At 45.9% G+C, this 15,789-nt stretch overlaps 1 protein-coding gene across 7 annotated transcripts in view; it reads left to right on the forward strand.

Moving 5' to 3' along the window:
* The first annotated feature begins 578 nt into the window (after nt 1-578).
* Nucleotides 579-15,789, forward strand: part of LOC105919022 (CD2-associated protein) — a 75,803-nt gene continuing 60,592 nt past the window's right edge. For 4 of the 7 annotated variants that reach the window (XM_021311543.2, XM_036147088.1, XM_021311545.2 and 1 more), the window contains exon 1: nt 579-1,025. In XM_021311543.2, coding sequence (XP_021167218.2) covers nt 1,022-1,025 — 4 coding nt within the window. In that variant the 5' untranslated portion in view covers nt 579-1,021. The remainder of the gene's footprint in view (nt 1,026-15,789) is intronic. The other 3 variants (XM_021311544.2, XM_021311547.2, XM_036147090.1) reach the window with 1 other exon arrangement.

Raw genomic sequence — 15,789 nt, forward strand, 5'->3', positions numbered from 1 at the left:
AATGCAGCAAGCATTCTGGCAATATTCTGAGCTTTAAGGGTGCTTCCCTGAGACCCAGAGTTGCACTCTGTGGGATTTGAATCCGGGAACTTTCAGTCTTCCCTGCTCCAACCACCAGGTCTCCACTCTCCCAAACAAAAGGACACATGCTACCAGGGAACAGAACCCAGGTCACAAAAATTGGGAAGCTACATTCCAGTACAATAATAATAATAATAATAATAATAATAATAATAATAATAATAATAATAATAATAATAATAATAATAATAATTTTTAGTTGCATTTTATGAATAGATTTGGAAAAAAATAACATTTAAAAAGTTTTGGTAGCCAAAAAAAAAAAAAGACAGAAAATGCAAGTCTGACTAAAATCATAACTCTTCACTGGGGTATATATATGTACACAATATACACAAATGTATATGTGTTTATACATTTGTCATCCTGTATTTAAATTTCTGAACTTAGACTTTAAAAGGTGGGACCCCCAAATCCCAGTCCCACCCAGGGCCCTGTGTAATTTGGGGCCGGCTCTGGGGGGCTGAAGCGGCGTCCGTCACCCGCAGTCCTGCGTGCCGCTGCGCGTGCAGTAGCCGGCTGACTGTACGCGCTGAGCGGGATGGAGGTTTAACATTCCACTGACTGGTCCTCCCGCTGATCCACCCCGACCGAAACCTCGCGAAGTTTCCGAGTCGGCCGCTGCGTCTCGGAGAGCAAGGCAGGCACGAGAACAGGCTGCGAGCGGAGGAAGCAGGCAGAGCGCCCGTGTGCGGAGGCGAGTCCAAGAAAGGTGGAGACTCCTGGCTGACTTCCTGCACTGTAATCTTCAAGAGAAGAGAACTCGGGAGGACTGGACCGCCGCTGGGGGCTCGGACGGATGGATGTAAGGCTGGTTTAGCTCGTTTTCGGCGGTAATTCGACCCACCGACTGGCCGCTCGTGCCTACCTGGACGGCAGCCTACTAGCTGTGAGCAAGATTCCCAACATTTGAGTCTGCGGGGCGTTCCGAGAGACAGGAATGGGTGAGTTTTCCACTGATGTGGCGCTGCTGTTTTGACGCTGCCCTATTTTTTTTTTTAATATAAATTTTCATGTCACTCTCTTGAAGACTCGTTGGCCCAAGAGGCAAAACCATTAAAGAAAGCGTCTTTAGTTATTTTCCATTCGCTCCTGGAAGACGTGTGTTAAAGTTAGCAAAGCCCGGAGCTAGCTGGTTAGCTTAGCCAGCTAGCTCTCAGCCCGTTCGCAGGACAACGCCAGCTCCATCCCGGGATTCGGCCGTGCTTCATGGCGTTTCTAGGGGACTTTCTTTACATCGGAGTCGGTTTGGGCCGCTGCAAACTCTGGTGAATCTCCGAAAACCCACCCGAGTTGTCAGTTTTCTTTATTTTTTTTCCCCCCTCCCCACCCGACTTTGCCCGGTCAGTCCGAAGTTTAGAGGATAAGGTGGGAGGGGGAAACTTGAACGTCTTCTCTGGGCTAACAAGGTGCACTTCCTCTTTGGACTTTCGCCTCCAAGGCCGATGCCGCGGATAGGTAAATCCAACCGGGACAGGAATGTCAGAACTCGTGGGCGGAATCAGGGAGTCCGATCCCACGGAGAACCTCCCCAGAATGAAGTGTGGGAACAGCATCTGTCTGTCGCAATCTGCCCACAGATCTACGTAAACGCACACATGCTGTTTGCGGTGCGTTTTTTGTGTGTGTGTGTGTGTTTAAATCGACGCATCCGCAGCAGGATCCAGAGGACGTGTTTTGATCTGGGTTGGCGTGCTGTCAAAGGATGACCCCCCCCCTCTCACCTTTTTGCATATGTTGTGCCTGTGCTCTCCGGGCTCTTGCCTAAGGTGCCAGCTATGTGGTGGAACAGGTTCCTAGTTTGGCTGCTTTCAGCTGCTGGTATGTTCAGTCAAAGCAATGCTTGAAGCGGAACAGAGGCTGGCAGACAGGGCTTTCTTTAGCAGGTGTACACTCCTGCCTGCGGATGGATGGATGGATGGATGGATGGATGGATGGATGAGCTGATCCCTGTTTTTGGTGTGCTCTGCTGCGGTTAACTCGGTTGTGTTTGAACATGTCCGGGCTGTCACTGTGTGGCCCAGGCGTTCATTCACCCTGCTTCACACGGCTTGTTTGGCCGCATTCCTCAAACAGGATCTCTGCTTCCACTTCTAAAAAAACATGCAGTTGGCTCGAAACCAAGGTCCTCCTTACGCCCGTGGACCCGTTTCCATGCTGTCTTGGCTTTTTTTTTTTTTTTTTTTTTAGATTATGAAAAAGTTGGTGCGTTTAAAACTTTTCCTCTGATATGTTTTTTTTTTAATGCGCACTAAAAAGCAGGGGAGTTTTTGAACCTCACTAGAAACATGCTGATCAAGCATTTCCTGACTAATACAGATAAAGCACAGTTCAGTTTACAAGCGGCAGGCATAGGTGAAAATCAGCTGAATGACAAACGTGAACATAGAAAGTCAATAAAGTTATATGTAAGTTCTGCAGGCTATTATTATTATTATTATTATTATTATTATTATTTATTATCTGATGCTATCTTGCATCTCGGCCAGTGGATCATTCATAGTATGGCTTTACAATATATCGGCATTAACATCGGTATCGGCAGATGTTAGTAAATTTTTTTAACAAACTTTTAAAAAAAACCTGGGCCTGGATTTGATTGACGATTTGGCATGATTTTGGATGGTTTGGTTCTTCGAAAGACATCCTGGACTGGTTGTCATAGCAACATGTGCGCCAGCTTAAACCGGCACAAGAGTTCCTGTCGTTTTATTTAAACAATTCTTTATAAAGAAAAGCCAGAAAGTCATCTTTTGCCTGCAGTAAGAGAAAGTTATGTAAAGTCAGCAATACTACTGTCAAATGGTGTATTAGAACTTACTCTGAACGTCCTTTTGAAGCAACTCGATCTCTAGTGCAATCTTTCTCTTTTTCAAGTTGTGGAGTTCAATTTCTCCTCTTAATTTGTGTTTTTTCAGGTCAAAACACTAATTTTTTTGTTGAAGATGCCATTTATATAGGGAACGGATGCCACTATGTGTCATTTTGTGAAAGAAAAAGGGTGAAACGTGCCTCATGCAATAAAAGTTATTTTATTTTTAGCCTTTTTCTTGGTGGCAAACACATCATTTAACAGTGGCTTTTAAAAAAGAGGAAGAAGTTGCTTTTTAAAATAAAGTATAATAATTAAAGGCTACCATTTTGTAAAATATTCTTGTATTTCACATTTACTTGTCCCCATGTTCTAGTGGGTCCCGTGGAGGCTCTGACATAAAAGAACAAAGTAAATATGAAATTATTAAGATGCAAACATACATACTGTAGAAAGTGATAGAAACATCTACCATGGACAGTATTTATGCATTTAATTTGTCTGCTACTTTCTGCCAGCCCTCTCTCCTGGCTTTAGCAGACTTTGAGGTGTTTTAATTAATGCCTCAAATTCAGCATAACCTTCCATTACAGAATTTCTGTATACTGCGTTTTAAAAGTAACGGAACAGTTGATGAAGGTGAAGCGCATCTATGGCAACTCAAAGAAAAGGGAAGGTCTGGCCTAGGGCTGGATGATACAGGAAAAAAATCATATTGACCGATATCGATAATTAGCAACAAATTCCGTAGATATATTTTATGCTGTTGCTTAGCGACCAATTTTTAGATACATAACTCACAAACACTGAATTCAAACTCAACCCTTTATTCAATCAGCGTTTACTAAACCTGCAAGTTTTTCAAAAAGAACATAGCGTGCTCTCTGAACCCTTTGAAGGGGGCGGAGCTTAGTGACGGTGCGGTCCTGGGTCTGCATTTGTGATTGGTTGGGAGGATGTGATGACTGGAATATTAACCTACATGGATATAATGCAAAAGGAAGGAAAACTGTTAATCTATTGAACTTTTTACTCACCTTTTTTTCTATCATCGATATACGTCTATCAATCGATACATATTGTTATTGACTTATCGTCCAGCTCTAGTCTGGGCTGACTAGTAGAACGACAAACATCACCACAGCGTCGGTCTGGGCCGTACGGCTACTCCATAAAGACGAGGCGCGGAGTTGGAGGTGAAGAGATTCATAAGGTTTAGCTGGAATACACACCTACCCTGATGCCTGTCATCATGTAACAGCTCAGAGTGCCCCAAACAGCCGGACCGGAGCCAGACATGTCAGCTTGAACATTAAAGCCAGCCCCACCTGGCCTCAGCTAATATTTACCCACCTGTGGCCGGCGTTGGTTTCCCACCCAGCTGTTAACTGATCTGACGAAATGTCCGTTTATCCGGCTCGCTATGGCAAGAGGTGGGCTGAAACGCACACCTACAGCTAACAGTGCTAACGTAGAGCGCGCTAGCTCCCTCACGTTGCAGTTATCGGGGCTTTGATCTGCAGAGTGGGAGAAATCTACCAGATCTGGTGAGTCAGCCGCTGTTCCTGCACAGGGAAACCTGCTCCAGGTCTCGTCACACGAACACGCGTCAGAGAGCGGCGGCGTTTTACTGCTCAGAGGAGGGCAGCTGATGAAGTGGCCTCATTGATTCATCTGCCGATATCTGCTCACTGCTATTCCACAGACGGCGAAGCACACGATGGCCCATTTACCCTCCGTGGACTCCGTCTGGTTCTGACGCTGCGTCAAGCCATACGCCCCCTACATCTGGACCTTACTTCAGTTTATTTTGGAACACGGAGGCAGAAGCCTTTTTCTCTATAATGAAGCTTTGAATAAAGAGAAAGTGTGTAATCCAGTCAGTTCTCTGCAGCTAAAGTAGTGACGTGTCTGTTCCAGGTTAGTTTTCCTCTCTGTGTTTTATTAGCCAGAGTGGATATTTCTCAGCCGGCACCTCCGCCTGTTTCCCCGGTGCAGAGAGAGACGTGGGAACGAGCCCCGTCGGTGCGTTTCCCATCTAGCCGTTCGGTTTTTGCCTGACCTGCTGTTGTGTGTTGATGCCATCAGCAAATCTAGCATGTAGGTGCCACTTTTTCCCCCACTTTGAAAAGGAGCAGAAGGAGCCAATGCCTAATAAGTTCTACTCTTATTTAACTCAGCCTGGCTATACAGTGCACACCACCCATAATTGTAGCCAGTTGCACATCAATCAAATGTTTTTTGCCTTTTTTAAAGGTCTGTGGTCTTTTTTGCAGTATAACAAATAGGACGAGTCGATAATGCCAAGCATTTCCTGTTTTTTGGTTATTTAATTGTGAAATCTGGCACCTGTTCCTATCTGCACCGCTATAGTATTTTGTTCTTGTAACGAACGTCTCCAGCGGTGATTACATTTTGCTCTTTTAATAAAGCGGTGTGAATGTGGAGCGTAGAAATGATGTCCGGTCTACCCTGTCTCTAACTGTGCCTGTAAAGCGGACCTGTTTGTCAGTATTGCAACCTGGTAAAGCTACCTTCCTGTTTGTCACTGTAGCCTTCTGCAGTAATTACATGTTACTGTTGAGAAACCGTCTCGATGGAAGTCGTTTTTTTTTTATTTAAAGTCAGCTTTCAGACACAGCCAGCTGTCAAGAGTGTGCCGCAACAAGCAGGGCGTTAGGAAATGCAGCCGTCCTCCATCAAGGGAAGCCTCCACTGGACTTTTGTCACACTTTTATCTGCAGGTATTCAATATGTGAGCATTACCTCTAGAGCTGCTCAGTACAGTACATTTCAGTTTTCATCACAGTATCATTTTGTGTAGAATTGCACACAGGGCTGCTTTGGTGCTCTATTTTTTTTTTAAACTTAAGATTGTAAGTTTTTTTTTTTTTTAAACTTACAATCTCTTACACATACTTGCCTGTCAACAATACACCTGTTTGGACTTTGACTGCAGTTGGTGGCGGCCTCTGATGTAGATCTTGATGCTTAAGTGGACCGACGTCTCTGCGCGCACGTCACCTTTTTCCGCCCCTTGTTCCGCCGTCGCGCATGGTAAATATATTTCTGATGTTTTGTGTTGTTGGCGGTCACCTGAGTAAACCACGCAAGCAGAAGAGTCAAAAGACATTAGTCCACAAATAAAGTCATGGTTGAAAATTAGAATAACCCAGGGGGTGAGTATTGGAACTCATGAAGAAAAGGCACAAAAAGTCGAAGAAAGCAGAGAATACCCACTGAATCTTTCAGTATTTAGACAAGATTCCTACTTCTATTTGCATATTAATAGCAGCAGGTTTCTTATTTAACTTGTGGCCTTTAAAAAGGTTATTAAAGCACAACTGGTTACAGCTGGATCACCCTATTTCTGAATGTTCCATTGAGTGACGTTGGAGCTATAATCAGGAAATGTGGAGTGGCAGAATTTCCCCCTAAACCGGCCATAACCAGGTGGCCCTCATAAGATCTCTGACACAGGAAATTAATATGAGAGCCAAGGAGCATTCCTGAAGAGCTTGAGAAAGACCTGAATACAGCAGGCACAGTTCTCCCATCAAAAAACAAAAAGTAAGGCACTGACTGCACAAGACTCCACTGCTGAAGGAAAAGCTTGCTGTGTTGATGCTTATTTAAAGCTATAGTTGGTAATCTTGTTCAGAAACACGTTTTGGTATACTGGGTAAAATCGTCCTTCCATCCTGAACGTAGTCAATCCATGTACTCACCGAAAAGGAGGTAAAAAAAAAACGTTGTCTGTGGGAGCTGCAGGCCTGTGAAAGCTCTAACCATTCTCTGCCGTTCGGTCCAAAGGGCATGAATTTGTCAGAGCTTTGTTCCTGCTCTCACCCATAGTGTTATACACTCTGTCCCTCAAGTTCAGGAGGAATCTCCTTGTCTATTGGTTGTCCCACATGCCAATCATTCTGACGAGCTCACGTACAACCAGCGTCCATGCTCATTCCTTCCTTGTTTCCGCTCGCTGGCTGCGCATGCGCACTTGTGGTGTTCAAGTATCCGGTTAGCTTAGCGGCTAGGTTAGTGGTTAGCCGTTCGTTGTAGCTCTGCTGCTCTCACCGTAGACTTTGAACATGGCTGAGAGTCACAAGAAGCGAAGTGTGTTCATGTTTATGAGAAGAAGAGAAGGACTCAGCAAATCAGACCAGAGTGGATTTGGGAGAAATCTTTAATTAAAGTGAGGCAAGAAGGTCGTGCACATGCGCAGTTATTCAAGAGGGGACTTGGGGAAACTTCCGAAAAAATTGCAGACCCTAGCTTTAAAGTTGGCTGCAGAAGATCTGGATAGACCAGAGGAACACTGGCAGAACCAAGTCAACATACCAGAGAACCTCAGCGTTCATAATTGTTCACCCCCCTAGAGCCAGTGTTTTGTAGAACCACCTTTTGCAGCAGCTGCAGCTATAGGTGTCTTGGATCGGCCTCTCTGAGCTCACCACATATGGCCTCTGGGGTTTCTGCCCATTCCTCAGGGCTAAACTTCAGCTGCTTCTCAATGCTGGATGGTGTTCTTTGTGAACAGTGATCTTCAAGTCTAAACACAGTTTGTCAATTGGATTGAGGTCTGGACTTTGACTAGGCCACTCCAGTACATTTAAATGTTTCCCCTTGAGTGATGCTTTAGCAGGATGATTCAGGTCGTTGTCGTGCTGGAAGCTGAATCTCCACTGACTCCGGTTCTGCTCCAAAACATCCCTGCTTTCAGCACCGTCCGTCTTTGCCTCGACTCGGACCCGTTTCCCTGTCCCTGCTGCTGAAAAACAAATGCTGCCACCACCATGTTCCACTGAGGGGGTGTGTTGGCTTTGGGGCAGACAGTGTTTTCCTTGGTGGCCATAAAGTTCAGTTTTAGTCTAATCTGACCAGAGCACCTTCCTCCATACATTTGGGGAGTTGCCAACATGCTCTTTGGTAAACCCAAAACACGCCTTCATATTATCTTCAGAGTTACACTGTGGATATGGGTTAATTGTGATCAGTACCACCCTCGCATTATTGAACAATATCAAAGTGCAGCCCTAATGTCTGGCAACGTTTTTCAGCGAATGCCTTTTTTATCGGGCCGCTCTTCTGAAGGACTCCCATCATGCAGCCACTGGACGCTTGCTGTCCACATGTTTGGAAACGAAAAGAAGCCGCTCTCCATATTCCACCCATCGTTTTCAGCTTAGCGGCCTTCTGTTTCCCTGTTTGGTTCTAAAAGTCAGAAATTGTACGACACAGAATCAGATCAAGTGACACCTAAAGGTTCTGATGCTTCTGTTCACTGAAGCTTCCTGTATTTCTTTCCTCTCCTCTGTAGCCTACATGCCGTCCTTACACCAGTAACAGCGAGCATCGTCGATGCCAGACTTCTCCGTAATGGTTGGTTTTGTCACATCTGGCACTCACGGCCGCTGTTCTCTCTCTCCTCCGGTTCTTCTGGGTACCAGTGTGGTTATTAGTTCTCCATTGTCTGCAGGATACAGTTGGTCAAGCCTAGCTTCTGAGCGTGTGCATATGGAGGAAAACCGCAGCAGGTTTTATTTCCCTTTCTCTGCTAATGACCAGCAGGATTCTGCGATCAGCAGCGGGCCTTCCGTTCTCTGGATTTGTCTGTGGAGGACTGTCTGTATCAGCTAACCCTCCGATCAGCAGGAAGGAATGCAGTTATGAGTTTCCTGTTCCCTGACTGACTGACTGATCCGCTGCTTCAGCCTGGCAGTCAGCTCGCCTGCGTGGCTCCGTGTAAACCCTCCCTCTTATCCTTCCTCCTGACTCCCCCCCCCCCCCCCCCCGCAACTTCCTCCTTTCTGTCACCTGCTTGCATAAGATTCCCGCTGTGCACCAAGGCGACCTGGAAATGGCATGCAGGCCCAGGACATCCCTTTATCTCAACCTCAACATGCCCAGGAGAAAAAGTTGCTCTGCTGTGTTTTTTTTTTAAAGTTGAAAACAAAGGTCTGTTAGGAATTTGGAACATCTTTAACATTTGGTGTGACGGAATCTCTTGAACGTCTAACATTCTCAACCCATTGAGCAAATCTCTGCTTACGGGGGAAATTTGAAATCGCTGCAGGAAGCCAAACTGGAAACATGAGTTCAACTGATGGGCCGGAAGAGCTATTCCTGCCAGAGAAATTTTCCAGAGAAAAGACAACTATCCACAGTTCTAGACCGTAAGGAAGAGGTGCTTGCAGTTTGGGCCATGTGGGGCAAACCCATGAAGAAAGGTTCTGTGGGCAGGTGAGACCCAACATGGACCATTTTTGCCTAAATATGGAGATCTAAGTGTGGAGGTTAACTAACCCTGCAGATAAGGCAGAAAACGCTGTCTCCACCGTGAAACACGGTAGTGGCAGCATCATGCTGTGTGACGCTTTCAGAGGAGACAAGGGGGTTGAACACAGAACAAAGCTACAGGAGCAGCTGACGATATCCCAAACATTACACCCACAGGAGTTTAGTCCAGGACTCCATTACACATCATTCATCAGCAGCCCAATCCTGAACCTCAGTCAGACTGGGACTTGTTTTGTTTAAGGTTCAGCATCAACAGATAAAGGACTCTGATTGGTGTTTTAAACAAAAATAATGTTAACACAGCCACGCTCACCCCTTCCCTGTCAGCTCATCATGTCTTCAGCTGTTTTTGCTGCTCTGATCTCCAGTTGGCTTTGACTTTGTCGCTCACAGCGCTTAGAGTCTTTAAATGAAACTGCCTCTAGCTGCCGCCTCGTAAAATCAGGTATGTTGTGGAACCGCTTAGCCCAACAGGTCTGGTGTCAGCCAGCCACCCATAGCATGGTTTGGTAACGTGAAAGTAAGCCAGTAGCTCGCTGCCTGGAGGCTGTTTGTTTCCCCAGTTTCACCCAAAAGGTCCATTCAGGCGGTTCCGAAGAAACAACCCTATGCCATTCCTGTCTTCGCCGCACTCACAAGTGTTGCTCACGTGTCTGAGGTGGTGAGACACTGGGTATGTGAGGTAGCTATTCCCACAGCGGTACAAATCCTATAGCTGGAGCAGACTCCCTGATGCAGTTTGGTCTCAGCTGTCGCAGACACGTCAGGCATCCTCAAGAGGGCGCTCCCATCGCCCAGTCGGAAAACCACTGGGCTGCTGTTGGGGTGAAGAGCTACAGACGGCTGGGTTTCCCCTGGGAATGTGGCAGAGGGGGATATAATGCGCCAACCTGCCTGGGAGGGGCAGAGTACAACACCTGCGAGTGCAGGTGTGGCAGAGGCACGTCTGGTGAGAGGTGGAAAAGACGCTGTTGTGAAAATAACATCGAAACCAGATCAGTTTGTTTCATAGAACGTTAGATGACTTCTGCTGTGATCAACATTCTTAGAAAATACATTTGATATCAGTAACTTGACCTTCTAGGGCAGCAGAGGTGGTTGTTGAAGGGGTGGCGCCCCTCCAAAGTATTGGCAGGAGGAACGCTGGACTGGACAGTGACTGAATCGTCACTGAACGGGCCGTATCCGACACATGTGGCTCCCTGTCAGGAAGGCACCATGTTAGACAACCCGGTGATGGCTATAACTGTAATATTGCCATGACGATCTCAGCTGCAAAATGGGCCTATTGGCTTCTTGACCTCTCTTTCTCATGTGTGACTTTAACCCTTTGGCAAATGTCTTTGTGTCCTGGGTGGACATCTCCGTCCAACTGGCTAAACGTTACTTTAGACGTGAAAAGCATCTTCAGAACACTATTTAACCCCAGACAGTCTATGGGGCATAAATATTGCACCCTCTGATATTGTGGTGACGATGGGTGGATGGGTTCGGGGGAAAAGACGTCATCATTTATCAGTTTTCATTGCAGGACCTCTCCACCTCCTGCTATGCAGCCTCTTGGTGTCGAGTGTCATGATTTAATAAATCTATTCAGATGTGTGATGAGGGACTGTCTTGTCTTGGCGCGCAACCAGTTCAAAGTTCCTCTGATGACACTCTGTCATTTGACCCTCGTCCATATGGCCAGGGCAAGCTGCCCTCGTCTCCCTTTGTGTTCAGCATAAACATCCCTTTGGAGGCCCAATGGCTGTCTGTGGCCGAGACTGCATGAATGCAGTCATTCTCTAGTATCTGTACAGCTAAACACAGCTTGAAGGCCCTGGCATTGGTCCGAGTCTGGAAACTTTCAGCCCAGGTTACCCTGTTCCCACAAACCTTTCCTCTGTTTGCCCCCGCGGACCAGCTCAGAGGTCAGATTAACCGCTGCTGGAGCGGGCAGGAAGCTCAGTCCTGCTTGCCTTTTTTGTTTTTGGCCAAATGCAAAACATTTAGGAATAAGCCTCACCAGTCATATTCTGCCCTCATCCACCGTGGTCAGGGTTTGTAGCGTTCCTGCTGCCTTAACTCGTACCAACAAGTTACCAGCATGCTCAGCTGAGCCCTGAACAAACCCCGCAGATGAACCTTTCAAAACCTGCATACTCCAGCGTATATTAGTGGGATTTTGTGTAGTTGACCCACATAAAGTGGCTTAACTACACACATAAAGTGGCTCATAGTGGTGAAGCAAAATGAAAAGGGCACTTTTTTCTTTAAAATAATTTTTTTTACGCAGATAAGATCCTTTAAGGAGCTGCAGAGGTCCACATCTCCAGTGGGAGAATCTGTTGACCAACTATCTCTTGTGCGCTCAACCAATCTTGCCGTTATGGGAGAGTGTCATGAAGAAAACGACTCGAAGTTTGCCGTTTTCCACTAGCCGTCTGGAGAACGTAACAAGCGTGGGGAAAAAAGGGCCATGGGGTCACCTGAGGCCTAAACCTCTCAGCTTCCGTTCAAAATGCTGCGAATGGCCGACAGCTTTAACGCTGCACCTCAGCCTGGACACAGCATGCCTTAGAGAGCATCATGGTGTGGGGGATGCTGGTCAGAACTGATGGGGAGATCCATGGAGCTAAATGGAAGGGATTGCTGGGCCCAAACCCGTTGATTCTGGGGGCGGAGGTTCACCTTCCAGCAGGACGTTGACCCTAAACATCCAGCCTGAGCTACAGGCTCAGGTTGAAGCATATTCATGTCTGGGGTGAGACTGGGTTTTGGGGCCACAAGTCGATACAAAATAATTTTTTCTTTTAGGCGCCGCCGCCCTTTCTTTGGTCTGCTGTTGTGCCCCGTGCCCTTTTCCTCCGCGTGGCGCCGGCTAAAATCTGAAGCCGAATTTTATTTTGGTGGAGCTTATTGGCTTGATGTAGGAGGTTCATCTGAGCGCTGGGTGTGTCACGGTTGCTGAGGCGTTGTTGTCTGCGAGACCTGCGGGGCAGCCCGTGTGCTTCAGAGGCTCAGTCTGAGGCTCGCATGGTCTTTGTTGTTTACCACAGCAGACCGCTTCTCACTGTGTGCGAGCAGATAGTAAAATAACAGTCCGCAGCCGCTGCTGCGTGTCGGCTCTCATGTTTAGACTGTTTCCCAGCAGTGTGGGCTAGTTTTTACACGTGGGTTGGGACGATACGCTGTGAAATACCAGCAGCTGGGCTGCAGATTGAGATGTTGCTCCAAGTTCCCTTTAAAGCCAAAATCCCTTCATTTCATGCAGTTTGCAGTATTGCTGGTCATCTCAGGAGGAGGTCAGGTTGTGTGACCACACCTCTGTTCAGTGCTGGCCTGACTGGGTTCCTGATTGAACCTTTTTTCAGGTCATTGAATGCATTTAAATATCAGACAAACATCTGAATAAGAGACTAGTAAATATAATCTGCAGCGTAACGTCTTCATTACAGGGGAAAAAGCTACTATGTGGATAATGTAATTGCCCCCTAAAGCTAACGGCAGGTGGAATCTCTCCCTGTCAGTGTTGGTGGTAACAGGCCTTGAGTCTTTTACATCCCCGCGGAGGAATTTCAGACCACGCCTCTTTGCAGAGTTGATCTAATTCAGCCACGTAAGAGGGGTTTCAAGCAAGAATGGCCTGTTTAAGAACATGCCACAGCATCTCTGTCACATTTGTCAGGACTTTAACTAGGTCACCTTAAAACCTTTTTATTTCAGCTTTTTCTTTGAAGTTGACTTGCGGTGGATCATTGCCCTGCTGCATAACCCCAGCCTCCCTTACACTTACACGATTTCCACCTGAAATTACATATCTGAAATAAATCAAGTACAGCTCCAAAGTTATAAAGTGTAAAAGTTAGTATTTATGTGACACGAAGGCATTAAAGAACATTTGAATAAACAAAGGGAAACCATTTTTTAACCTAAATTGTTTCCAAAATAAACACTGCAAAGCACCATGAAATTGTAGAAGAAGCCTCATACTTTTATAGATTCACATCTTGACTATAGCTGCTACAAATCTGGACTGAATCAGTTGAAGCGTATTGTTGAAGCAGTGTGCCGGGCGGACCTGTGATCTTGGCACAGCTGTGCCATAATAGGCAAAACTGTGCCAAATGTTTTCTTCACTTCATAAAAGAGAATCTGGTCAAATAAATGTGCTGATTTCCATTGTAGGACTCCTGCATTTGACAAAGTATTTGTTGATAAGTTTTACCTGTTTCATAATACCCTGGGTAAAATAATCAACAGAAATGATTACCCCCGTCTCAGCATAATATCAATAAAATGAAGAGAACATGAGCAGAATCGTGTCCTTTTGTCTCAAAAAGTTTGATTGAAAAAAGCCTTATCAATAAAAAAATCTAATAAACATGAGCAAAACTAAGTTATCAATATAAAGCTGTCATTAAAAAACTTAGTAAACAAATGTGCAGCAAAAAAATGTATGTAAACAAGTCTGGAAGAAACGGTTATGAAATGAAACCTTGTAAACAAATGTGCTGTAACCAAAAAAAAAAAAAAAATCAATAAAAAATACATTTATTTATTTATTTTATTTTTTGACTTTGTTCTCCAGAGGTCAGCACAAATCCACTAAACACTGCAACTGCTAAGAAAACAAAGAACTCTAAGGTGTCCTGTTGAATTTCTTCCCTGCCGAAATCAGTTGTTTGAAATGGCTCAGAGGAGACCGTGATTTGGTGGTGTCAATTCTGGCACCAGGAGGATGCCTTGGTGAAAATGTAGGTGTCTGCGGCTCAGTGTCTGGTTCACCTGGAGAGCGCCACATGTCCTCGCTGTCATCAATAGGCTGAGGGGTGGCTTGAATCGCCCGCCCAGGGATTGGCCTTTTTTTCTTGGGGCAGATGCAACCGTGCGCTTCACGGGGCTTGTAGCAGTCTGTAGCCGATGTGCAGGTAGCTGATACTCCTCATCTTCTCCTGCACTGTTGTCACTGGGTAAACAAAGACATATTTTGAAGATTAGATTTGACTGTGTTTATCTAAGTGGAAGGCTAAAGCAAAAGTTGCATCTGACACTGATTTATAACAAGCATAGGAATACAATGCTCATACTGCAATGACATTTATTTTGTAACCACCATGGTATGCAGAATAGACTCTCACCTGGAAGAAGAGGAGGCCTCAACCGAAGCGGTTAGATGCACGGTCATTTCTGTACCACATGGTCCTGCTTCCTCCTTCCTAAAGATGCTGGAAATAAAAAGTAACCATACGACTTACTCATGAAGCAGGTCTAGAATCAGCCGCTGCTCGTCTTTGTTCTCTTCAAAATCCGTGGAGAGGAGTCAGAAGATTCCTCTATGTCAACATGACTCTCCTTCCTAATTCCTACCAAAGCCTCCTGAATGCTACATTTTCTCTTCTGTGCCACCACGACTGCAAAAATCCACACTGCCGGAAAGATAAACAATAACAAGCTGCCTGCGTCTTCTGCGTGCGTAAAGTACAGTGAAGCATTTTTCTGAGTCAGCAATTTCTGATCAACATTTAAATGCCATCTCCTGTGTTTAAAGTGCCGTAAAACCCAAAAAATAGTCTGGAGCAAGAGTGGTAAGACTCCACTTTATTTTGGTGGTTTTGTGTTGGCCGTATTGGCGCTGGGCTCCGGCGCCTTGGACCGCCCCGGTTCTCTCACACCGCCATGTTTGATGTAAGGAGGAGCGCTGCTCTGAGTTCTGTGGCGACGGGTCAGCGTCTTCTAGGAGGTAAGCCCAGGCTGCCGCGGTGTCGGTGCCAGGGTTTGATGTCAGAGTGAGGGCAAAGACACACACACACACACACACACACACCTTGTTTTATTAGCAACAGAAGCTCGGCCATCTTTAACAGCAGGTAATCTTGAGTTAATGAATTACTTCTACAGGTGTGTTTGTGTGTGTGTGTGTAGACTTGTACTTGCTACTGAGTGTGAACATATTTTACCACCAAAGTGAGGACCTTTTCTTGGTCCTCATTTTTTTTCGAGGTTAGGGTTAGGTCTGTGGTGTCCATTAGTCTTTTTTTTTTTTTAGGCTCAAGGTAAGGCCTTAGAAAGGCTTATAAAAATGGAAGTCAAGGCAAGGTCCTCAGTAAGTATATAAAACAAGAATGTGTGTTTGGGACTCCAGTGGGAGTGTGTGTTACTGGAGCCTGTGTGGTATGAGGCCAGCCATGCTGGGTGAGCCAGTTAAAGAGCCACATGGTAGTGGAACACCTCGGCAGCAGCCAGCTCCCTGCAGGGTGCCGAGGATGCAGCCAATCAGAAGACCGGGCAGACTTCTGTTCTCCCTCCCACCTTCAGCCTGCTGCTGTTACTTCATGGAGGCTTTGCAGCGTCATGCTACTTTATTCTGTTAAGGCAACGCAGAGCTTGTGATTTCACGTGGATGCTGGTCAGAGAGGCACTTTAAAGGACTAACCCAGCATTCCTGGAGTTTGTTCCTTCTCTGTTTTAATGCAACAGGAGATCAGAGCAGTTTATTTGCAGCGGTTAATGAATGAATTAGGGTGCAGTTAGACAATCTGTCTGCTTCGGTCTCTGTTTTACATCTTGTACATGGTGGGAAATTCATCTAGTAGGATATAGCTGCGCGTGTG

This window comes from Fundulus heteroclitus, chromosome 15 (genome assembly GCF_011125445.2).
Source record: "Fundulus heteroclitus isolate FHET01 chromosome 15, MU-UCD_Fhet_4.1, whole genome shotgun sequence".
Lineage (NCBI taxonomy): Eukaryota > Metazoa > Chordata > Actinopteri > Cyprinodontiformes > Fundulidae > Fundulus > Fundulus heteroclitus.